The 26950-nt window shown below is 38.3% G+C and overlaps 1 protein-coding gene across 1 annotated transcript in view; it reads left to right on the top strand.

The window, feature by feature from the left end:
• Positions 1 to 26950, top strand: part of LOC131054466 (uncharacterized) — a 107545-nt gene that overhangs the window by 35492 nt on the left and 45103 nt on the right. The window contains exons 5-6 of the mRNA XM_057988999.2: positions 24198 to 24290; positions 24386 to 24458. Coding sequence (XP_057844982.1) covers positions 24198 to 24290; positions 24386 to 24458 — 166 coding nt within the window. The remainder of the gene's footprint in view (positions 1 to 24197; positions 24291 to 24385; positions 24459 to 26950) is intronic.

The following is a 26950-nucleotide window of genomic DNA, read 5'->3' as shown; positions in this document are numbered from 1 at the left end:
ACAGATTGCAGTGGCAATGTCTCCCTTGATTTCCAAAACTAGCAGTTTTGTGCTTATGGGAGATGCCTCCAGACCTGCATTCCAACCAAAACAATATTGTTTCAATACGACACTCCAACAGAAAGTTATGGGCTCTTCAATAAACAACCATCTTCTTGCTAGTGTACTTGCAAACGCAAGTTGTACAAATACACAAAAGATACAATCAATGGGACACTTGTACAACAAAATGTATGATTGCATTCACACACCCAAAATGTAGGAATTCACCTATGAATCTGAAAAGATGGAGGAAATAATTATTGCAAAGATCTCCAAAAGATCTGAAGAAAATCACCTGTACTTGTATTGATATTTAAATAGATTTCTCACGAAAAGGGGGACCGTAACCAATTTATAGAAAAATTGGATGCCTGAATCCATGGTGGTATTCCATCCATGGTACAATAAAAAAGAGTGGTATTCACTTACTACCACTAATAGTATATTACATAGTTGGCAGACTTGGTGAGTACTTGCCATTTTTTTGCCTTCTTGAGTAACTTGTAGGAAAACTTGTGAGTTTGACTCGCTGAGTTTTTGGTGACTACTTGCCATTAACTCAATGTGTTCGACAAAGAAACTCGCTAGATGCATGTAATGTCCCCATTTTTTGATTCTCTAGCAGTGCAGTTGTCTCTGACATTTTGGGTTTGTGTCAGCATGATCCAAGGGTTGTTTTGGTATTTCCAATGAGCTCAAATGGTTTAGGGGAGTTGAATAATGCTTTTAGATGTTATTTTTGACGTCCGGTTTGGGCTCCAAGATTCTTGGAGATAGCATCTATTTTTAGTAAGTTACCTAGTCAGGCTTGGTTATCATCTTTCATCATCAGGATCACTCTTGTGTTGACAGATTTCGAATCTGATGCTTTTCAGCCATTTTTGCAAGTTAGGTGTACTACTGGCTATAATTTAATTAAATTTACTAAGGTTGCTATTTTAATTAAAATAGTTTAATGAGAACCTTAGTATTATAGCTCGTTGGAATTGAGGCGAATTTTTTTAAATCTTGGGCACATAAAACAAGGACCTTGTGTGTTAAATTATCATTTTATTAATAAAAAGGTCTTTTTTGGAGCAACATGGGAGTTTGAATTAATAAAGTGACTTTATTATAATGCCAACTTTAATATATAACATAAAGTTGCTTTTTGGAAGGAAAATGAAATAAAAGAAAATATTTCTCTCCAAATGGGGAAAAGACTATTATAAAAGGAGGAAAAAGGGAATTGTGAAGGCATTCTAGAGTTCATTTGTTTTCACTTGTTTTGGGGAGCTATCTCTTGGATCATCTTCTAGGCCGAATGTAGTGTCCCCACTTTGAAATAAAATTTAATAATAATTGATAATAATAAAAATAAAATATTAAAAAATTAAATTAAAATATAAAATAATATAACTAAATATAATTAATTAAAAATTAATTAAGTTAATGAAAAGTCAAAAAACATGAAAGGAAAAGTTGTGACTCCCTCAACAATAAGATATAAAAGGGAGAAGAGAACCTCATTTGAGAGGGGGATAATTTGGCAATCAGAATTGCTGATCTGATTTAAATAAGAATGCAGATCTGATTTAAATAAGAAATACAGATTTGATTATGAAAGTTTGTGTGCCTTTCAAAGGGCAGAAATAATGAAGAGTTGCACTCTTTCAAAGGGTTCTAATGGTGAAAGGGTGCGTCTCTTGCCAAAGGGCATACATGATGAAGAGGTGTGACCTCTCCCTCACATTGAGAGATATAAAGGAAAGGAATCAAAAGCATCTAGTGAGAGCACCATCGATCAGATCAGATCAGAACTGTTATTAAGTTACAGGCAGTAATATCCTTGTTCTTGGTGGTATCCATGGGGATTAAGAAAAAGAAAGGAATGGGTTGGAGATTAACACGGCATTCAGAAATCAAGAAAAGGCAACAAAGGTATTCAGGGACTGGTATGATATAATCCGCTCTCAATATTTTATGACTAAAATATTTTGAATTTCTCATTCAAACAATTTAATAATTATAATCAATCACAAGTACAACCATAGTCTTGTACCATAAAGAAGGAATGGATACAAATAATAAGGTTACAGAGAAATGATCAATCTGTTATAATTTCAGCATTCTAACAGTGTATCAGTATATGATCAGCATTAGTCATTGACAAAACTATAATGAAAATATTATATTGGCCTTTCATGTATTTTCTCACTTACTATGTATTATGCATATAAGTTTCATATGAATAGAATGTAGCGCCCATTCTGATTTAATATTAGTGCCTGGCTATTACATATTCAAACTCATCATGGAGGTGTTGGTTTTTGTTTTATTATCTACCAAACATTTAGAATAAAATACCCGAAGGTATTCTATACTCTCTTGAAAAATCACTACTGATTCCAAGGTCTATATGTGCGAACAAGCAACTTTAGTGGGATAGCTACTCGGGTAGTGTTTGCTGAAAATCTCAAGGGGGACTTACGTTTACCAATGTCTTTTAAGCTTTTGGATTTAGACGGATTTAGCAATTTTAGGCTCTCTCTTTCTTTTTTTTTTGATTTTCGAGATTTGAACTTTCAAAAAAAAGGGAAAAAGGAGATAGGGTTTCAAAAAGCTATCTAATCCTACGAATTTTGGAGACGGTATCAATTGAGTGCTCTAAGGAAAACCACACTTTGCTTCGCCACACTAAGGACAACTACACAAAGTGGGTGCAATCTTTAACGAGTTGTGCTTGTGATTGAAATGTTGGCATGCACAAAGGATAGGCTCAGACTAACTTTGCACAGTGCAATGGAAATCATCCATTCACCAAAAGTATGAACAAAGATACACCGTCAATTATCACTTATAAAATCTTTCATTCAATTTTAACAACATGAAAGCAAATCTAAATTAACTTTAACTAAAGTGTTGAGGAAATTGAAACCATGCTAATCATTCAAACAATAGAGATTACAAAGCCTTAAGAGAAAGCGCACATGCAATATATTATTTGAAAATGACCTTCACGCAGCAATATGGCAAAAACCTCACACTATCCAAATGAGAGGAGGTAACCTTATATAGTTTTTCAAAAATTAATGAACGGTCGGGATCAAATAGTGATCAAGGGCCCAGATTGAAAGTTACAAACCCTAATTAGGGTTTCCCAAAACTCTATCAGTCTGAAAGAATGAGAAAGTGACAAGTGGCACAACTGCTATTGTCACTGAGGTGAGTGTCCAGTTTCCTCTTTTGCAGATTCAATGAACTTGGACACGATGAGCCTAACCTCTTCCATAGTGACACTTGGCAGGTTACTAATCTAGAAGTCAATGATGTCCACATTGTTCGTACACGTGGCGAGGATGCCTTCCCACTCAACTGCCTGGGCAAGAAAGTTCTCGTCAATGAGAAGAAAACTTGCGATCCTTGAGAGATCACCCTTATCAATCATCCCTGAGTCTTTGAGAAAGCTCGCCTGAATCTTGGCTCTCAGGTTCTCTACCTGTAGGTGTTTTTCTCGTATACTCTCCTTCTAGATCTCTGATGCTACACGAAACACCTTACTCAAAATTTCTCTGACACTTTCCTCTGTCTCAAAACACTTAGTTTCAGATTTCTTCAGGACTTCAATCCTGGTAACCAAAGCATAATACCAAGTGTTAAAGTCATACCTATCTCCAGCTTGTATGACGCCTGCATCTACCGAGCTCCGCTTCGATAGACCTCGGATAAGCCTCAGATGTGGAAGTATTTCATCTTGGATCTCTTCAACATTTTCCCAATTTGTAGCTAAGTCTTGAATTCGGCTGACCAATGACAAAGCCGACTCATGTGCCGATACTAAGTTTTCTACAAGTATGTCTGCATGCGCCGAGCCCTTCATGACCTCGTAGTCCTTCATTGACTCTTGCTGAAGAGGCAACGAAGGGGTAACTGGAATCTCATGGTTGAGTGGCCTAGTTAGATGGAGAACATACTTCCTCCACTATTGTTTCTCTTTGTCGACCTTCTTTCTTTTCTCCTTCTCCTTGGCTAGCCTTGCCTTGAGGGCGTTGCAAGAGTCGTCGAAGTACTGGACTTCTTGGTCCTGAGTAGGCTTGCCCAACTCTATAGTAGTAATCTTATAATCCTCTGGGGCAATATCGTCTCGAGTTTTTCCTTCTTTTGGCATAGCTATCTGAACTGTCCTAAACCTTGCACTATCCCTCTGAATCAAAGATAATTTTCTGGCTGGCTTGGGCAGCTTGACTATGACTGGTTCATTCACCTTTTCCAGAAATGTTGCTGTATTCTCTTCAGAATGGGTTTCCTTAGAGACCTTAGCCCTTATCCTTTCCCTCAACCAATCAGGTATGGTTGACTGCTCCACGGTATTCTGATCAAATCCATCATCTGTCCCTCCTTGTCCAACAACTATACCATCAAGGAAGACTACTGGAGATTCAGGCTTTTCAACTTCTGTGGTTCTATTAAGGACCTGTTCCCTATCCGGGCTTTGGATAGCCTCTCTCATTATTTCTTCGACCGAAGGAGAAGGCGCTCTTGCTTCATTATTCCCCATGTCTGTGTCCATCTCTTGCTCTCCAACTGTATTTTGATCAGGCACAACAGATGCGACACTTAGAATGGAATGACCTTCATCAGACTCACGTCTTCTTGGCATATGTGCAGAGCATGATGACATGATGATATTGTATGTTCTCATTGATGCCAATATGCTGAAGTATGAACCGATATGTTGTAGTAAGCAAACTGGCAAGAGAACCGGTATGATGATGTAAACTGGTATTTGTGAAAAAGTGAACCGGTATGTTTGTTCAAGGTGAACCGGTATGTTGGAATGAGAACCGGTATATGGAAGTTTTGTATTGGGGTTTCATTTGGCATGACTACCGGTTGGTAGTCTCAGCTTCAGGGTTTCCGGTTGATGCATTCCAAGATTGTGCGATTCAACCGATGACATCTTGTGATGAGTTAGCTTTGTAATGAAGACCAGATAAGTGTTGCCATGCCAACCTTGTGCACGTGAATGATTTCCTTGAGGATCATGCATGGAGATTGATCCTATCTACCTCGGCAATGTGCGAAGTCTCTGTAAACGGTGGAGAGCACGTGATGAGTTATCAGCTTCTTGAAGCGGCAAAGAATGAACGTTGGAGAACGTCTTGAGATCTGTTCAAAACTGTTGTTTTCGATGCAGTGTGATTAACGGTCAGGATTGAACCGACTGGATTGTAAAACCTAAATGCTTAGGGTTTAGGGTTTATGCTACCGACCTATCTGTTTCCTATAAGGTCGATGATGTTTTTCATTTTGAAGTTGTTGGCAAATGTTATGTGTGTATCCAAGTGAAGAGATACTTGATTCTTGCCAGACCGGAGAAGTGTGTTGATACCTGCAGAGTGTGATTGCAGAAGAGGAGGAGCTAAAGTGGATCTGCCTTGGCATTGAGTGCTGTTATCAGATCAGTGTATTACCTATTGACTTCTAACCATTTCAGCAGTTGGAAAATCCCTTAACCGGGTAGCTTTAATAGGCTTTTGTGTAAATCCTTTAACAGGGTGACTCAATTCAATGAGTTCTTCAAATCCTCTTGCGAGGTAACCTTTAACAGGGTTCTAACCTTTAATCGGGTATTTAGCCATCCCTTAACCGGGTGATCCCTAGCAGGATCGGTTCCTAGCAGAACCTATTGTAAAAGTCTCTAACCGGACTAGGCTCCTAACAGAGCGGACTTCAAAAGAGTTCAAAGAACAACTTGTGGGTATTCATCCCCACCGTGGTTTTTCCCAGTTGGGTTTCCACGTGAAAAATCAGTGTGTCATGTGTGATGTCTTTCATGTGATGGTTTAGTGTTTTATGTCAAAGTGGTAAAACATGTTGAACTAGCAGTCATTATATTTCTGATGATAGATTACTTGTTTATGAATAAGGGTGAAGTGGAAATGAGTATTAGATTGTGTGGAAAGCTAAGAGTTACCGGTTTATGTCTTTCACATTCTCACTGTGTTTTACCGGTAGCAATCTGATTTAGACCGGTGTTATTGCTTGCCAGTCAAGTGCTGTGTTTACAGTCAAACCGGTTCAGGGCAAGTGTTTTTGTCTATACTGATTCACCCCCCCCTCTCAGTACCGGTTTGGTACTAACTGTTCATCATTAATTCATCACGTCTCTCCCCAACAACTTTCTTTCCTCTGGCCTTTCCAGAGCTCCCAACTAATTCCTTCCTTTTTCGGGACCCAACACTCTCTGGATTCCGAGCATTGCATGCAGAGATATAAGGGTTGGATGACAGAGAGTCATCTATTCCCATCAAATCATAAGTTAGGGTAACGCCTTTGGATTTCAATTGTTTCGTCTTCTCAGACATCCACCACTTGGAGTATTCGACCACCGATCTCATGAGGTCTGCCAAATCTGACTTCTCTCCTTCTGACCAATCAAGCAAGGCTAGTGGTTCATTCTTCATCTTTTCAAAGCCTGGTTGCTGAAGCTCGAGACTGTCTTCTATTTGATCAGCAACTCTAAACACTTCCGTTGCTCTTACCATGCTCAAGGGAATCCTTGACCAAAATCTTCTCCTGATTTCGAAACTATCGACTGCATTAGCCCAATAATCTTCTAAATCAGCCCTGTGCTCGAACGTCATCCCTTCTACCTTTTTAATTTTATGGAATGGATCAAAATTCTTCCTTGCTTTGTATTGGTAGAAAGGGTGCCAAGCCAGCTCTTTCTCTGTAGTGGCGGCGGCTTGTGATGACGGGCACGTCTCTAGTCCATTTCCAATTGTGAGGGAGGAGGTTCTTGCCTTTTTCTACTTATCTCTCTGAACTGCCATATAGCCTTCTAATTTCCTCACAACCTCCAGTAGCACAACTTGGTTGGTAGGGTAGGCTGGGAGCTTATAGGGAGATCCAGAAAACCCTTGAATTCTAATATAGGTGAACTTCGGGTATTGAATATACCAATATCTGAATCTACTTATGAAGTCCATAGACTTTTGAGAGAGTCTTTGATGTAGTCCACCTTGTAGTGTCCGTGTGATGTGCATAAAAAATGTATCATTCACACTTTTGAAATGGAACTTCTCTTCCATGTGAAGCTGGGGATGACAGTCATAGATGGGAAACTGATTTTCTTTGTTTCCCACTTCCCCTCTGCAGGTGAGGCCTTTGTATATGTAGGTTCTAGCCAGGGAATAGAACAAGTATGAGCTCATGAAAAAGGTCCTATTTGCTTCCAGATTCTTCAGCTAGCTGTCCAAGTTATCACTTATCATTTGAGCCTAGTCTATCATCTTGACTCCGTTCATTATTTCATTTATGAAATAATACATCCATGGCTCAAATGGAGCACCTTGAGGACTACCCATTATTGTGTTCAAAAGGACAATCATATCTCCAATATCTTCTTTGAAGTATGCCCTCACTAGGCTCTTCCTCTATAGTTTGGAGGCACCCTTCCTTGGCTTGTCCAGCTAAGAATGATTGACGATAGCGTCGTACTCCTCCAAATGATCCTGATACATGCGATCAGCTTCATCCTTGGTTACGTACACAACATTATGATATTCTGGAATTCTGAAGGCTTCCCTGATAGCCTCATCGCTAATGTTTGCCAACACTCTTCCATCTGGTGCGACAATATCCCTAGTGACAGGGTTTGTAGTGCCTAGCTCACTTAGCTACCAACTTTGTGCATTGCATGGTAGGAAGAAAATCGACATCATGCATTATACCACTCTTCATCATTTTTCGCGCGGTCACGGTAGGCACAAGGTTATCTAAGACGAACATTCGCTTCTTGAACTCTCTCAAATTGATATGCCCAAGGTTAGTATTGCTGACATTCTTCCATTTTGATGTCATTCTCGACTTAGGAGGAGCATCCTTGTCTACTTGGAACTTCATCGTGCCTGAAATCTTCAAGTAAAAATGAAGCCTAAGTTAGAAATCAAAACTTAGATCAAAGAAAATCTAGGTTGCGAATGGCTAAGTGTTTGGAACCTTTACTTCATTTTCATACTTAGCCATGAAAATGGAATTTTCACACTTAGCCATGAAAATGGAATTTTCACATGTAAACTTTCCATTCTAAGGACATTTATGATTGCAATCCAAAACCAAGCTTTACAACTTTGAAAACCCTTCTTTTATTCTTTAATCTAAAAATGATCCTCCTTACTGAAAATTTGGACAAATCCATAAAAATCACCCCCAACGAATCTAGAGAAGTCAAAATATAATAAATCTGCATTTTAAAACCAACTTCACCTTCGAATGAATGAGAATAAGGCTAGAAGATAGAAAGATTTTTCAAGAAAACTCAGAAAATCTTGACAAATCTGCCTTCTATCAGCTGGTTCAACTCCAAAAACTGCAGATTCTTGTCAAGAATGAAGTCGATAAATCAAAATGATTTTCAATCTGCGAAATGATTCTCAGTATTTTCCTTAGCTTGCTTAGAAAGTTCGAACTTCTTTGTGTGAGAATGAAGAAGTAAAGAATGTATTTGTAACGAAGTTGGTTTTCACAATTAGAAACACACAAATATCCATCCAATTCATGTTTCTAAATTCGATTTCAACCTTGAGAAAGTTTCCACTTTGATTTTGAGTTGTAGTGTCATCTCTTTGAGTTCGAAAATCTTATTCTTGCACAAGTTTCTAAATTGATTTTAATCTATATATCTGAACTTGATCTTTTAAACATCTTCCTAGAAACTTTCTAATTTGGAACTCAGTCCAAAATTGCCTCAATCTGCAAACATTCTCTTTCTAATTTGAGTTTCTATTTTGATTTCCTAGCTCATTGATCTTCGAATAGCTCTTTTTTAAACTTTCTAAATCAGTCAGCAGTTCGAATTCTAGGAAGATTTGGGTGACATCACTCGTATCTTAACTCAATTTTGAACTTGCTGTTGACCTTGTTTGACTTTTAAGAGTAGGGCGGAGTTTTAGCATCTCTCCATAAGGCGGAGTTTTGAAGGCTTGGCCACTTCATGGAGGGCGGACTTTTGGAACTTCACAAGGAGGGCAGACTTTTCTCCTACCTCCATCATAGCTTGGGCGGAGTTTTCTACTTCCTCTTTCATGTTTGAGTATGGCGGACTTTGAAGGCATTGTCAAGCATGGTGGACTTTGAAAGCATCTCCAAGGGCGGAGTTTTAGTAGGCCTCAAGGATGGCGGACTTTAGAAGTATGCAACTTGGGTGGACTTTATTCATTTCCCTCAAGGCGGAGTTTGGAAGTATGGCACCATCATACCTTGGCTAGGCGGATTTTGAAGGCTTTGGAAGGCGGACTTTTATGACATCTCCACTAGCATGGCGGACTTTGAAGACATAAGGAGGGCAGACTTTTGGAAGGCCTCAAGCATGGCGGACCTCAAGCATGGCGGACTTTGAAGGTATCATCTTGATGCTTGGACGGAGTTTTAAGGCATCACCAAAGCGGAGTTTGAAGGCTTTTGACCACCAAGGCGGACTTTGGAGAGACACCAAGGAAGGCAAACTTTCATGACCACTCCCAGGGCGGACTTTGAGACATGGCAGCTTGCTTGGGAGAAGTTTGAAGGCATCTCCACATAGGGCGGAGTTTCTCATCACCTTTCCATAGGGCGGACTTTTGAATGACTCTCAAGGATGGCGGAGTTTGAAGGCATCTCCACATGGGGCAGAGTTTCTCATTGCGGACTTTTGGAAGGCCTCAAGAGGCTTGCACACCATCATGAGCGAACTTTCATGGCTCCATTGCATAGGGCGGACTTTGAAGGCATCTCCATCATTAGCACCTTGGGCGGAGTTTTCCTTACCTGCCATAACACTCAACATCATTCATTGGCCAGACTTAGAAAAAACTTGGAAAATTTCAAAACTTCTTCAATTTTAACCAGATAAACTTGAAATTTGAAATCCATACTCAGGCAAACCATTTGAAGCATCATGACCCCTAAAATATAGGAACTTAGCTTTTTAGGTCAAATCTTGAAAATTTTCGATCGTGATCGAAGCAGGCTAGTGGTATCAGTGCAAACCCTAGGTCCCCATTCCGAAAAGCAAAAAGCAGACATCCCTAAAAAATAGGGAAAACTTTCTAAAAATAGCCATACCGGGGATCAGGGTAAAAATGCAAAAAACGAAACTTCCTAAAAAATAGTAAAAAGCAAAAAAAAGCAAACTTTCTAAAAATAGAAAGTTGTTCAAATTCGTTCAAATCAATTGCGTTCTTCGTCCTTTGGCCTTTCTAGGCACTTTGGTTTTATCCGGACTCTGTTATCACTTGGCTTGCAAAAACTGACTTTCAATCCTTAGGACTCAAACTGTTCAAAACTTGGCAGAAACGAGCAGAACTTGAAGAGGAAGGCCATAGGCACTAACAAAAACCCTAGAAAGCAAGAAAAGTGAGGGTCCCCATTTGCAATGGGACGATGTGTGAAAAAAGGTCACAACAGGAGGGAAGGATGAGGGATGTAGGAAGAGGGTTAATGCCGCCAACTAAGTAGGCCAACTTGTTGGATGCCTAAGTTCTGTCATCAAGGCCAAGAGGGTCAATGTTCCGCCCTTGGGCTTAGTTCGGTTAAGCTGAGAATTTCACTACATTCCCCCTACTGGACCTACCTTGATAAGTTGGTAGCAACACAAAAGATAAGGCATGGATAGGAAAGTAAGACCAGCATTCTGCTAAGCAGGCCACCTTGGATGGGGCCTACAATCTGCCACCAAGGCCAAGAGGGTCAATGTTCCGCTCTTGGGCTTAGTAAGGTTTGGCTGGGTCACTCTTATCATGTCCTATCCCAAACCTAGAATAGGTTTAATATGATTATAGTTAAGCAGAATATTGATTTACATGTTCTAATTGACAGCATTAACAATTTAATTTGTACATATATATGCACTTGTGTTTTATATGTGATGATTGCAGGGCTTAAAGTCAAGAAGTTGTTGGAAAGATAATTATTACAAGTAATTCCCTTAACCCTAATCTCCTGAATTTGCGTTTGTAGGGTTTAATTTGAGGCAATTAGAGTAGGGGATATTACACCAAAAACCCTTGGAGATATGGCGTGACTTGGACGAAAACCCAAGCCCACTTGACAGGGAAATCCATTGCAGGGTTTTACATTGAACTTATTTGCAGGTTTTGGAATCAATTTGTGTTCCAGTCAGCTAGGGTTTGAAGCTATTTGCAGATTGAAGGCAAATATAAGTAGATTTGAGCACTACACAGCCACATATTAGGATCAAAAGGGCAAACAAGTCATTACAATGGAAAGGCACCAATTATGCAAGACGTTATGGTGTGAATCAACTCACTCGGTGGTTTGAAAGTCATACCAGGAATCTGAAAATCAGTTACGGTCATATGTTGAAGGTCTGCTGCCCTATTTTGAGAGTTGCAAAGGTAATCTCCAGCCGTCCATTTTAAAGTTGAGCCATTGCATTGAAGTATCAATTAGCATTGGAGATTGGTATCATTCCTTGTGGAGCAGATTTGTTTCAAACCTATACATTTTCCAATTAGATTGCTGTTCAACAAGCTGGGTTATTGTTTGGCACACACTTCTTATGTTTTCAGCACCTAGGGTCCTAGTGCCATACTTCCAGCCCAGTCTGCCATTGTTGGAGGGAGTTTAAGACTGGTCTAAGGCTATCGTCATCTTCAGTTTGTACTCAGAAAGCTTCAGAGTTGTGTAGGAGTGGTCTGCAGTCATTAAATTCAGAGGTTTATGACATATAAATTATAAAATGTAAGCAACTACCTATCGGGTATGTACAAGATTCTAAGGCTGGAATTGTTTGTTGTTTCAAGACTCATTTCATGAAGTTTAATCAGACTGTAATTCCCATATCAGGCTTATCTTCAGAACTGATATGACATGAGTAAAGTTGAATATTGAATGTAGAAGTTGTTGTGTTCAGTTTATGTTTCCTTGTTTATCATTTCTACATATTTCTATTTCCATTTGACATTAAAGAAAACCATAAACTCAAAGAAAACTCAGAAAAATCAGACTACAAGGTGAATGGATGCCAAGTATTTGATGAAATGCCAAACAGCCAAAACTAATAAAAATTCAGGTCAGAATTAGTAATGGTCATTACAATGCATTAAAAACACAAAATGAGGAAAAAAAAGTGGGAAAAATAAAAAAAGCAAAACAATAGTAAAAAGAGTTGCATTTTTGCCCTATTAATGCATGAATGCCCCTCACACTTTCTCACACAACACTTGAAGAGCAAATATTCTTCACAAAAAATTGTCCAATACTTGATTTCTCCCTTAGGTGATAAAATTGTGAAAATGGTGTGCAACATGAAGTTTTGTGTGGTTTCAAAGGCCTTAATTTGGGCTTGATGGTTGGGGCTCAGCCCCTCGAACTCACCTTGTTTTACAATAGGGAATGCACTAGGGGTGTTGCCCCCAAACCTCATGAGGGGCACTACCACCCATTGGAGGTGTTGCCCTAAAACCCCCATTAGAGATACTACCCCTTGACGCTGCTGGGGGTGTTGCCCCTAGACTCCCACTAGGGGCACTACCACCCAACCTCATTTGAGTCTTTTCTCCTAGACCCCTAGTAGTTATTGGGATCTCCTATCATATAATAAATTCGATTATAATGAGAGGGTTTGGAAGTAGAGACCAGAAACGACAACTTAAACAATGATCTCTATCACTATCGTAATATCATTGATCAATGATGAACTATAATATTATTAGTGTTAAAGATTCAAATGCCATTATTATTATAAAATACCATACAACCTTCAACTTTGTGCAAGGAAGGTAGAGGGCGAATTAAGGATGTCATTGATTTGGATGACATTGATCCTTATAGTGATTGGGCAAGGCAAGATGAGGAGATCCCATTGTTTATTGCAAATGAGGTTCTTGACAATGAGATGCAGGCAATAGAGGATGTGGTTGTAGAGAAAGGAGCTACTAGATTGTCATGGGATGACATTGATGAGGTAGAGGAGACATTGCCTTCTAATAGCAGGATAGACGTCGAGTTGGAGCCATAGACATAGCCTTGAATGTCAAGTGAGGTACTGCAATGCATGTAGTCAGCGTACAATGTCTATTGTTATGCTCAATGATATTGGTTATTCAACAATGTATTAATTGTTTGTATTAAGCTGTTTGTCATTCTCGGGTAGTTACAAGTGTTGGGTGGTTGACGGTTGTTTTCCTCTTGGTAACTATTGGGTCATTTAAATGCATTGTGTATCGTCAAGGAAGGTAGTATTGTTGTGATGTTTTCACAAATCGCCCCATTGCAAATGGGACCCCCTACTTTTTAGGTCCTCTTGGTCTTTTGGTTGTGTTTATTTGGGTCTTTTCACAACAGTCCCTTCTATCCCCCCAGTTTGCAAGTGTTTTTGATGAAATTTGATCAAGTTTGCAAGTCGTTTGAGCAAATTTGGCTAAATTTGGAACTTGTTTGGTCTATTTTAGGGTTTTGCCCTTCAGACTTAGGTTTGAGGTCTTTTCCTTAGGGTTTTGGAAAATCTGAACATTGCAATGAAGTCAAAGATCTTCAAGGAAGCTATCGGTGAATTTTGAGTGAATTCTGAGCACTTAATATTTTTAGTAAGTTTCACAATGTCTCGGATTGGCTTTATCGTGCCAAAAATCAAACTTACTATTTTTAGAAGTTTCTATTTATAGCAAGTTTCTCTTTTTAGTAAGTGTTACCCTGTCTCGGTTTGCCCTAATTTGATGTTTTGAAGTATTTACTATATTTAGCTACGTAACCCGGGGACGCGTCTCTGGGTTAAAATCCCCCGTCCTCGTACTGTGGACGTTTCGGGGACTTGGGGACGCCCCCCCGCCATCCCCAATATGGTTGGGGGATGCCCCCCCGTCCCCTAACCGTCTTGAGGATGGCCAGCCGTCCCCCTTTTTCCAGCACATTTAAAAAAAAGAAAAGACTCAAATGCTCAAAAAAAAGATTTTTTAATTTATTATAGGTCTGTAAAACCGGATTTTCACTAATATGATGGGTAAACATGTCTGAATCGCTTCCAAAAGCACTAAGAAATAATGAGCAGCAGCCTGGTAATAAATTTCACAAACACTTAGAACTCGTTAGTGCGTAAAAAAGTGGCTGCAGATCTGCAATATTGGACTTTTCACAATTATGAATGGTAAATATGAATAACATCTTGGTATAGAATTTCACAAACACCCAAAACTTTGTAGTACATAAAGAAGCGGTTGTAGGTCATAATAGAAATGAAAGACTATCAAAATATCCTCCAACCAGAAAGAAACAATGTACTACATGCAAATAAGTGTTGGCATATTGACAATGTATTTTCAATTATGAATGCATATTGAGTATTGACAATGAATTTTGAATACAAATGTGGCATGTTAAGGTTCTATAATGTACATATACCTGCTTTATCCGTGTTTTCATATGAATATAATGTATATATACATGCTTTATCTATTTTTTATATGAACATTTAAAATTTCCCTATATATTTTAACTTTTCCCTATATTTTATATAGTCGTCCCCTTTGCCGTCCCCCAACCGTCCCCAAATTTGGAAAAAAATTTGCCGTCCCAGAAACTCGTCCCGCAGTCCCTTGCTGTCCCCGTCCCGGAAACTCTGGGTAACATAGATATTTAGTAAGTCTATTTTTGTTAGGTCCACATCAGGTAGTGGTCACGACACTGAAGGTAGAGCATTCTTGAAAATCTTTGTCTAAATCCGGAAAGTTGAAAAGGCAAGCAGTTGGTTAGAAAAACAGCTAAGTGTGAAATTCCTTTCTAAAGTGGAAAAGGCATTGAAAATCTTCTAAGGCAGAGAAATCCACTTCATCCCAAAATGGCATCCAAATTTGGAAAGGTGAAAAAAATGGACAAGTTTGGAAGAATTTCCAAGTTGGTTAGAATTCCTTACCATGGCAAAAGTGCATTCCTAAAGAAGATGAGCTCTAGATGAGGGTCTTCGAGGAATTTTGTTCCAAGACCAAAATTACTCCACAACACCTCAATGGTGCCCAAGTCAAGTTGGAATCATGGCGCCAAATAGGCCTCAAGGAGGAATATTCCTCCTTAAACAAAATTCTTGCACAAGGTCATTTCAGCGCCCAAGTAAGGATGGCGAGCGCTAAACCCAAGGTAGGAAGGAAAAGTCAATGTAAGCCAAGAATCCTCCACAACATGGAATTAGTGCCCTAGGTCAGGGATAGAGCACTAGAAATGAGTTGAGGAATTTCCAAAGTGATGTCAAAATCCTCCTCAAGGTGGAAGAAGCGCTCCAAATTGTGCATGGGCACCAAATTGAGGCAGGGAAGGAATTTCCTTCCAAAGCTAAAAATACTTCACATGATGAAAAATCTGCCCAAACTGAGAAGAGGGCGCCAGAATGAGGTAGGGAAGGAATTTTTTTCCCAAGGATGAATTCCTCCACAACATGAAATTTCCACCCAAGTCAGTGCATAGGCGCCAAAACAGGGTCTAGGAGGAATTTCCTTCCCAGTCAAGAATTCCTCCACATGGTGAAAACAACGCCCAAGTTGAGATGAGGGCGCCAATCAGAGGTAGGGGAGGAATTTTCAAAGTTTTCGTAAGTCCTTCTCAAGAGAAATTAATAAGCTTAAGGACAAAATTGAGAAAAGAATTCAAAGCAAGGAAGAAATTTAAAAGTCCTTTCTCAGGAAGAAAATTCGCCCAAGGAGGAATTTCCAAGCAAGATAAAATTTCCGTCTCTTCATAAAAAACGTAAATTTGTCTATGGCATGGGGAAAATCCTTCCTCGAGGAAAATTTCAAATTTCAATAAATTTCTTTTCCAATTCAAAATGTGCCTAAGGTTGGAAACAGGATGTGAAAATCAAGGTTGAGGAGGAATTTTTTTCAAAATTCAGAATTCAATAAAATTCCTTAGGGAGGAAATGTGTCCAAGGTGAAGAATTTCAAGGCATGAAGAAAATTGGCTAAGAGAAATTTCTCTCTTGAGGACTTAGTGAAGAATTTCAAGGCATGAAGAAAATTGGCTAAGAGAAATTTCTCTCTTGAGGACTTAGGTTGATAAAATTCCTCAAGCGTGGAAGAAGTGGTCAGTTGATGGAAAAACCTCCCTACAAGACAAAGTGTGCATAGAAATTTTCCTTAAGGAAAAAATCTCTCTACAGAGGATTTCCTCTCTCCAAGAATTCCAGATATGTAGGAATCCTTCAGAAGTGGAAAAGATTGTCAAAATTCTTCGGAGGTAGGAAAATCTTCCAAAATGTCTTTGTGAGCCCGGAATGGAAAGATTCTTGTAAAGGATGAGTTGGCGACATGCAAAAAGAATATTCCATATTAATGAAGCACAACCCAGAAAATTATAGAAGTCCCTATGACGGCGGGGTCCACTTGCATGTCAAGAATCTATTGAATGCATTGTGGCATGATGGCGCATTTGCTGCTGGCGGACATTAGACCAAGTGGCGGCTGATTCAATGCATGGCATCTGTCATACGTAATGAAATAATGAAGCATCTTTTGCATGTTGGGTGAACTTTTCATAATGGAGCATTTATTGTATGTAGCTGATTTTGGAGATGGTGGAGCAATTCAATGAAATTTTTAGTGGCTAATATTCGCCAATTGGCTATTTTTTGAAATTTGGGAATCAAAATTTGGCTAATAAGCTCAACTTTTAAGGTGACTTGAATCAACACATTTTTACAAATATTTATTTTTGTGTCATTTAAATTGCCAGAGAACATTTTTTATGAATTTTTTTAACTCAAAGATTCGCCACAATATTCAATACATGATTGGAACAGATTCGCCAATATTTAATAATTTATTGTAGAAATCTAAATTAATTCGCCAATGATATCATAACTATTAGTTACTTTAGGGTTATATTAACAATATTTAGTTGGCACCGTTGATTTAAAATATAATCTAGTAACCTTCATTGTATTCCGTGAGGTAAATTGTACCTACAAGTTGTAATGCTCGTGGGAGTTGACATTTCTTTTGAATTGTTGACCTCAATGAAAATCTATGGTCTAAAATTTTTTTTGGCCCTATGAGTGTTACAAATTGTTGGTACATTTTATCTCACAAAATACAAAGAGGGCTATTAGATTATTTTAAATTAATGGTAGAAACTAAATAAAGTAGAGTCTACCCATTAAACTCATTAATGATTTCCACTTTTAAGCCTCTACTTTTCTATTAAAGAACTATTTTTTTAAATGAAAGGATTTGAAATAGTAATTAATGCATACTCTTATTATTTTCCAATATTTGCCAATATTTTCTACTAAAAAAATTCGCCAATAAAATTAATGTTTTTCATTAAAAAAGGAAAGATTCGCCAATAAAATTATTATTTTCTTTTAAAAAAATTAAATATTCCCCAAGATTTTATACAATTTTTTGAGAGGGGGTTTCTTAAAGTTTTCACATTCAAAGCACAATGGGCAATTTCTGGCTTGATGGGGCATTTATTACACATTGGGCGAATTTGAAAGAAGTGGTGCATTTAATGCACAATACGCCATTTTTGGCAGGAATGTAATAATTGATAATGGGCTTAATGGATCATTAATGTTTATTCCCACCTTGTTGCATCATGGGTGTGGAATCTTTTGGGTCAAACCCTAATTAAGCTTTGCATGTAATCAAGGCTGGAGGCCTATATAAGGGGGTGACCCCTTCATTTGTAAACAAGGGAGATTTGTATGAAATTGTTGCGATAAGTTATTGAGATAATAACATTGATGCATTGTTCTCTAATGGTGTTCAGTTAAGTTATTTTTCAAAACTTGTGGTTTCACCTTCCTTAGAGTAGAATTTTATTTTCCAAGCATTTAGGTGAACAAGATTGATTGCAGTGTTTTAAGGTGAAGATCACTTGCTTATGCCTTTTGTTGGTAGATGATTTTTTATCAACAATGCAAGGTTGGATTGAGCTATTTTATGTGTGCGTTTATTCAGAATTGTGGGATGAACTTTGTTCTCTGATGGTGTTCATCAATGGTTAAAATCCTTCGAGCACAACCTTTGAAGATTGCACTTGCTTCATATAGTTGTCTTCTAGTGGCGAAGTGAAGTGTGGTTGATCTCATCCGAAGCATTGCTATCTATTGAGTGCTTAGATTTAGCTTAGGCTCCCTAAACCCTTTCCCCTTTAATTTCAGTTTATTCTAGTTCAATTCGCTTGAAGTAGGAGCATCACAAAATTGCTATATCCGATGATGAAGTTCTAGTCACAACAAAGAAGTGAAAGAATGATCCAAATGTAAGTCCCCTTGGATTACCAACAAACATCAAAGCCACACAAGCCTATATCCACATAAAGTTGCTAGTACGCAGTCGGAACCTTGGAGTCATCGTATGATCTTCCTGCAATCTTAGCATACATTTGACTTTGATCAAGAGAGGATAAGGTAGCCATTGGGAAACTTTATTTTGTGTTGGGTGTGGTCACAAAATGCACCTCAACAAGACCTTAAACAAGTCTGAAAACCGAGGTTTTAGATCCCATTTAGATCAAAATTCATATTGTTTTTTGAATTTTTGTTGCAAATTGTTAAAATTTCTGGTTTTAGACCCTTGAAATTGACGAAATCATTAGAAATCAGAACTCATGAAATTCTGAAAACTAACTGTTTAGGTTATTTTTTTCATGATATTGACTTTTAGCTTTGTACAAGTGCCATGTCTAAGGTGCGAATAGCAGCAAGGAAGGAACATTTGAAGATTGTACAAGAGGGTTTCTATCTGGAGTCACTGCTAGCGTCTCGATGGAAGAGGATTACGGATACGAACATGGAATTCCTGGACATGAGGCAGATGTGACAAAGAATGTTCGGAGTGAAGAACCATCTTCCTTCAACCCTATCGGCCAATATCATAAAGAGTGGAATCTACCAAGTGATTGGCTTTCCACCATCCGTACAATGCAGTGAATTTATTGTCGAGTGTGTGAAGCACTGCCATCCAAGAACCAGAATGATCAAGTCACCCAAGGGGATAGTGCTTGCATACTTAGCCGAGGATGCAATCGTAGAAGTGTTTGGAATCCCCATAAGTGTGGACATGCAAGAGAGAACTAAGGATGAATACCAAGCTAAGCTTTTAAAGAAGGCGGATGCATGTATGATAGTTGTCAACAATGAGTGGGTCATTGAGCCAAGGCATCACCACTCTAAGCTACCCAAGTGGCTTCTATCATCAGACTTCAAGGATGAATACAGTGATTTAATATTCTTACTCAATAGAGTAATGGGAACACTTCAAGGGGCGTTGTTTGAGAATTGGATATTTTATTTTAGCGTAGATATGCCGAGAGTATTGATCAATTGGGTCAAAATAATAAGTGATAACCTTGATTTCCAGTTGAGAAGTTTGGAGAAAACAAATACATTCAACATGACCTCCTACCTTGTGTAGTTGCTTGTCAGATTTGTTGTGTACAAAGGATTGATATGCAAGGGTGAAGTCGAGAATGGGCCAGGACAATACATAGTTTATGAGTGTTACCCACAACTCCATCTGCATAAGATTTAACACTATAGAAGGGTGAACGATACTTTCACCATGTACATCAAAAGGCTGTTGTAGGGCGGGATCCACAAATGGTTATCCAAAGAGGCAACTAGGCTTATTGAGAAATATGGATCGTGGTATATACAGTTTCCTACCTTCACATACCTACGGATTCAAGGATTTAGATCCAAACAATACAAACTTCCTAGGTATCCAACAAACAAGATAATCCTACTTGAGGTAGTGAGACATCTTTTGGAGTTTGATATTATCCAAAAGGAGAAGCATAGAACGAGGATAACTCTCCCAATTGCACTTGGGAAGGTATGCCACACCACGACAAATTTAGTTATTGAGGAACTTGAATTCTATTGCCTTGAAACTTGTAAGAGTAGGGATTGATTTGATCCATTAAAAAATGTTGTGAAGATCAAGGGAGAAAAATCTATACATAAGATTGACATTGAAGACTATTGGGCTAATCTCATGGATGAGCTTGCAGTTAAGAAGAGAATGTGGTCCTGAATGTCAATGGACTTCATGAGGAAGTGTAATCTCTTCTTCATTCCCGATCAGATGCCTAATGATAGTGATCATACTCATCCATGGTACGACAATGAGGTGAACAAACCTATCCTATTGCCTAGTTGGACGCAGCCTGAGGTGGTGGATTTTAATGTGCTTATGAGAGAAGTAAATGATTACTCCAGGGAATGGGTGGACAAGTACGTCAACAAGCTAAGAGAAATGAAGGTTACCTTTACTTATGAGAAGATGAAAGACGAGGAGCCTTCCCTTGATGATGATGAAAGGACAATCAATAATGCAAGGACACATGATGATGAGGAGAGTCAACCTCCCAAGAGAAGGAAAGGTATGCCTTGAGAATCACAAGCAAAAGGCAGGGAGACTGTTAGCCAACAATCAAAGAAGAAGAAACACAAGTCTGACACCCCTTTATCCATCGTGAGTTCCTCATCAGTGAAAGAGAATGATATGCCAGGAAGGATAGAGAGTCGGAACAGGGTTCTGATACGAAAATCCTACCAAAGAATAATCAGGAGTTGCATGCTACAACACAATTGGCACCACCGAATGAAGATGAAGAGCAGCTAGGATCTCCCATTGTCCAGTTGTAGGTTAGCTTCGGCAACAATGTGGTTGATTTGACCAAGGACAAAGAGATGGATGATGATGTCGTCTTAGCCTTGAGAGGACTTGATTAGAACATGAGCCTTGAAGATGGGATGGAAATTTCCACCAGTCTCGATTGGTTGCTGCAGAGCATGGAAAAGAAGAAAATGATAGACACAACCCATAGAGAATATTGATGATTTCTTTGCCAGGCCCGACAAAGAAAAGGAGCATAAGAGTGCTAAGATATTTTCTAAAATTGCTAGAGATGATATAGGTGTGCGTATTGCACAAGTGGCTGTCCTGATGGGTGATAAACCCAAAGATGCTGTCACTCCCATGGATTATCAGATCGCTACAATTGACCTTGGACCTACTACGAAGAAGCAAGAATTCCAAGAACTTAATGATACGGTTAAGGCAATTAGGGCACGATTGGATAGGACTATTGAGAAGGAGATGCTTGAAAATGAAAACATGAGACTCAAGGAATACATTGAAAGGATGAATTCCCAAAGGCGTGAGGATCCTACTTTTGTCTCACCTATTGCTATTGATCGTGGATTTCCCTTTGATTTTGAGGCAGCAAGGAATACACATTTGGAGGTTGGAAAGTGGATCGAGGATGTTGCAAAACAAGCAAATGGTTTCCTAGCTCAATTTGTCCACTCATTTGACAAATTGTCAATGGTCATATTTAGGATACAATATTTGGAAGGAGTTTGGGATGATTTCCAACCAGTGCAGGAGAAGACAATTCCTCATCTCAGGGTGTTGAAGCGAAACCCGATGCCCACATTGATCTAGGAGGGAGTTGTACATGTCTATGATTTTTTAGGGATGGTATTGCTCCTTGGCTATGAGGAAGTCCACCTATGATCATGCAAGACAAGATTGTGTAGATATGGAAGGATCGATCCAAGAAATTCAATCTAAGATCCTTACATCTATTGATGAGTTGTTGGGGATGGATGTCCATGCTTCCAATACTTTACACTCAGAAGAATTGAAAGAATGGATGAAGTTCATTTACTTCAATCAGTTAGAATCTTTGAAGAAGAGTCAGATTGATGATTTGGTTTCTCTTGTGGTTTACATCAACAATTTGCAAAAGCTTATGCCAGATTGGGAGAATGCCTTTGATTCTTTCTTAGATGCATTGGATGTGATTGATGCACAACATGAAGCTTTACCTAGCATCACCATGGAGCTTAACTCAGTCTTGGTCAAATTCTTGGAATATGCTGCTAGAGAGAGGGATGTAGTCTGAAATCTTCTAGAAGATTCCCTACTTGATGACTAGGCATCATCCCATTGGCTCACCTTTTGGTGATTCCTTTTTTAATGTAAACCCTAATTAGGGCAAATTTAGGGCAGTGTCGGCATGATCTTGGTCCTTGATTATAAATGAATCTTGGCCCTTCATTTTATTTGAGACTATATATATACCTCATTGTCTCTCATTTGTAAGGGAGAGATTTTTGAGAATTGTTGTCTATATGCTGCAGATTTGAATATAAATCATTGAAGTGTGGTGGTTTTGTTTAGATTTTGTATGCATTTGTGGTTCTCATTGTGTCCAAAATTTAGATTAGAATTTGTTTCAAGTATTTTAGATTGGATGAAAGAAGTGTTGAAAGCATTTGAATGAGATTTTTATAATCCATACCACTAGCTTCTTGTTGATTGTAAGTTTGCCTTGAATTGGAGATTGATTGAACTTAACTTCAATTATTGCATGTCCATTGGTATGCATTACCTTGATGGTATTGATGTTGATGGTGATAATTTGAATATCTATAACTCTACCTTAGATGATTTCACTAAGCATGTGTTGAATTGTTCTTTAATGGTAAAACCTTGCCTAGTTGAATCTCATTGAGTCATTCACTATGTCTTGCATTCTAGGTTTTAGATTAGAACTCCTAAACCCTCGTTCCTTTTGCATTTTATTTAAAAATCCTTTGTTAGATTAGATCAAGAGTTATGTTGCAAAATCCTAAGTCATTGGCAAAACCTGTTCCAATCCATGATAAGATTGATAAATCTGAACAATTGTGTAAGTCCCCAAGTGAAAACAGCAATTCACATCGACCATTGAGTTACCCACATGTCAAGACCTAACCGTAGAAACCTTGGAATCGTCTTAGTTGATCAGACATTTCACATCTGAGGTGATTTTGTTCAAGAGAGGGCAATGTTTGACTGTGCATCAAGAGAGGGTAAAGCACTTTGGTATTTTATTGTATGTTTGGCTGTGCCTAAAACCCACATCAACACCGTCAAACCTCCATTGTAAGTCTCTGGATTTTCCAAGGACACTTTCAAGGGGACACAGTGGTTCTTGGAAATATCATCTGAAGTCTCCTGATGTCTGAGAACATCTCTATATGGTGCACAAGATGGGGTCACATTTCTGATATGAAGGATGAGTATTTGGGGTCAGAATCTGTGTATCTGGGTAACCGTGAATGTTTTATTTTTTCTTAAAAAATCACACAAGTGAATTTGTATCTCAAAGTCAAGAAGGCTTTTTGCAAAAACCTGTGCAGAGAATGCAGTTTTTGTTACAATATGAGTAGTAACATCTATGAAGTGAAGTTACAATTAATATGCCCAAGACTATAAATTTGAAGAGTAAAGTAGGAGCATAATTTCTGCTATACTTGTCATCTAATGTTGATCTTCATTTCCCTCCCAATTTCTTGCATTGTGTGTGGGCCTTCTCAGCAACTGGATTTCTAATGTGTAAACATGAACTTGTGAGGTTCATGGTAGTCAGTTTATTATTGCACACAATTTTTCTTTTTGGTAGATTTATTAGTGCTAAATCAGGAGATAACAGTGTCATGATTACAAAAATAATATTTGATTATATTCATTTTTTATTGCTTTGTTGGAGTACAATATTTTGCATATAAACTGCAGCGCATCAACCGTGCAATTGCATTCCTACAAATTTGGAACAAACCTATACTTGTAATGATTAAGTCTGCAAGCTAGCTCTCGTTCTTCTCCCTTCATCATGTGGGAAAAGTGTGAATGTGTCAGCTTATTGTTGCATGGGATAAGGACTATATAATAATTCTTAAATAAGAAAATATTCAAAAAATAATGTTTAACTGCAAAAAGGGAAACAATAATGGCACCCTGCCTACCGTCACATCCTTATGTTAATTTAAAACATTTTAATATTATAATATATATGAACCAGTCAAAAGGCAACATAGTCTGATTCCAAAGTTATAGCTAAAAATTAAATTTGTTGACATTCAGGAACTGTTCTCTTTTCCAATCTGTCCAAAAAATCCTTAAAAAGTTCTCATCCAATTCATGTTGAAATATGTGCACTTCCTCAAAAGCTGCACATTTATGTTATCATAGTTAGTGCTTTATATATGTTCACTTTGAAATTACCTGCACTTATGTGTGTTTTATTTTTATCTTCTTTTCAGAATGCTTTTTAAGTGGTATATTGAACCTATTATCATCAAGCAATATTCTACATTCTGTATTACTATAATTTGTTTTCAGAACTTCCTAGTAGACATAAAGGGGCCCATGTTGGCTTTTCTACCAGTTCTTGCATTTGAAGGCGGAACAAGGAGGAATATACCGAAGTTTGAGGTGAGCTATTTATATAATCTATTAGGTTGTTTCTTCTTTTGCTATGCCCTGTTTTTGCTTCTTATATTTTACAAACAGCTTCTTTTGTTAATCAGATTGGTGCCTTGGTCTATGTACGGGTAGTTAAAGCTAATCGTGACATGAATCCAGAGCTATCATGCACTGATGGTCAGCTCATTATCTTAACTCTCCTCCCGGCAAGTTATTCTTTTCCAATGATAGATCTAGGGTTTCTGCTTGTTTGTAAGCTGATCCAACTTTTTTTGTCTGGAGCAAATATAAATATAATATAGAAAAAATCATGGTACAAAAACTCCGAGCTACATCATTGATTCTGAGATCTGTGAGATACATAGAAACCTTAAAGGAAGTACAGGAGACATTTGTAGCAAAGATAAGACTTAAACACCAGGAGTGTATTGGTCCTTTTTTGGACATCAAACATTAACCACTTTTTTTTTGGAGAATCCTGTTTGGATATCATGGGCTTTTTGCAGGGCAAGAGGAGGAGAGAAGGGGTCATAGAGAGGATTTGAAGCAGACATTTGTAACAAAGATAAGACTGAAACACCAGGAGTATTTGCCTTTTTTTGGACGTCAAACATTAGCCACTATTTTTCTTAAGAGAATCCTATTTGGAGATCATGGGTTTTTGGGGGCAAGGGGAGGAGAGAAGGGGTCATAGAGAGGATTTGTAGCATAAAAAGCAGTTGAGTGTGCCAACATATCTTATTTGTTGTGGTGCAGTTGACTCTGCTGAGGGTTGGCTCCCATGGATCTGGTTTTGCATATCTGAAACTAACACTCTTTAGCTTAAGAGGTGGCTTCTGCTTGGCAATGATGATACTGAGTGCACATCTTCTGGCACTGGCTTGCTGAGTTTTATGATGTGACTTCAGAATCTGTTCACTTGGCTTTTTCTTTGACAGAATCTTTTCAATAACCTCAGTTCAACTCTGCAAATAGGAACAGTTTTACACAAGCGTTATATATTTAACCTGTGCTTGAGGCATGCCTGCATTATGGCTTGATGCTCATTTTGGTATTGGATATGAAAAATTAGAAGGGAAATTTATCATCAAAGTAATGAAATATTGACACCTTTGTCATCCATTTTCAGGCAATTCCTTGTATGCTGTGATTGATGCTGCCATTTTAGCATCTCTCTCTTGAGCAGGGATGGGAGAGTATGTTTAATGCCATCCATACTCCCAGTTGGTTTAAAGACAAGGAGAGGAAATGGGAAACACCTTTGAGGTAGTAATATGTGGTTGAGCCATTAAATTGAGAATTTCATGACAGAACGATACATGGTTCTTTAAAGCAATCTGTTTTGCAGAATCTTGTTTTAACAAATCTGTAGTACAATGAACTCTTGTGTTTTGAAGCAAATTCTGTGGTTAAGCTGTTTTACAGCAGGCTAGGGAAAAGTGTGAGCAATAGTACTTGACATGGGGGGAGGTTTGGGTTGCTTAAAGGAGATTGTTCTGTGTTGTTGGGCCAATAGTCAGTGGACTACTGTCTTCATCTTTAATGTGTAATGTTAGAAAATTATAATTTGTTTGTTTGGTACTGCTGGCTGGTATATTTCACTGGGTCTGCTGGTACACCACATTATGATTTTCCAGCTGCTTGATAAGCTTCTTGTTTGTGCCTTTCATAAATTCTTAGAAGCTTAGTGGTGAGATAAAGACATCTACAATGTTCAACAGGCTCTCTCTCCTTTTATAACCTTTGAAATTCTTGTTTGCTACATCTTCATGAGAATTTATGTGCCAAGACTTGGAAGATAACATGGAAGGACCTTTAGAAGTGATTACATCTAGGTCATGAATTTTTTAAGGATTTCTGACCTGAGCGCAATTTCAAAATGTTGATACCTAAAAAGTTCTCACTTATAGATTCTAGGAATGTTGGCACAAGTTCACTAATTGGGGTGTCTTGGATGAATTTCTTGGATCGTTATGAATTAAATTTTACAACTTGGATAATATATATTAAGACAATAATAATTTCCATCAACTGATTTCCATTCAGCCTTTAATGCATGAGATTTACTTGAGGCAGATTCATTACTGTCCTTTAAAGTCCCAATACCAGTTTAGCTCCCAAGGGTACAGAGTAATTCTTTTTATGAGAACAAAATTGTTGTGAAGAATGATTTAAGTATCTACAAATGTTCTCATTTTCACTACTGAATTTTTGATATTCCAACTTTCATCATAGATTTAGTTTGTATGGACTCAGGGATGAAATCCCCTTGTCTGCAAAATTTGAGGCGAGGATGAAAGCCCTTGCCTCTAGCATGGAAATTCTGTTTTAGGGGTTGCATGGTTTACAAAATTTTATGATTGTGCAACATTTTTGGAATTGGAGCTGATCAAACTCAAAATTACTCTAGTGCCAAAGAGGGAGTCAACATCATTCAACCTGGAACAACCCGCAGATCCAAGAGAGGTGCCTGGATTTTGGGCAGATTGCCATTATTAGTTGCAGGTTCAGGGATGAATTGTTGGCACCTATGGTCTATACTAGCTGGGAGGGCAGAAATAACCGATTGGGAGTGGTGAATCAACCCTGAGAAGTCAGTTTTATCATCAAGGGCAACATGACGCATACCCCAGCTATACATCTTTTCTGAAGGGCTGTATACATCAAGA

Source organism: Cryptomeria japonica, chromosome 2 (genome assembly GCF_030272615.1).
Source record: "Cryptomeria japonica chromosome 2, Sugi_1.0, whole genome shotgun sequence".
Classification (NCBI taxonomy): domain Eukaryota; kingdom Viridiplantae; phylum Streptophyta; class Pinopsida; order Cupressales; family Cupressaceae; genus Cryptomeria; species Cryptomeria japonica.
Note: the sequence above shows the minus strand (reverse complement) of the source record. Positions and strands in the feature narration are given on the sequence as shown.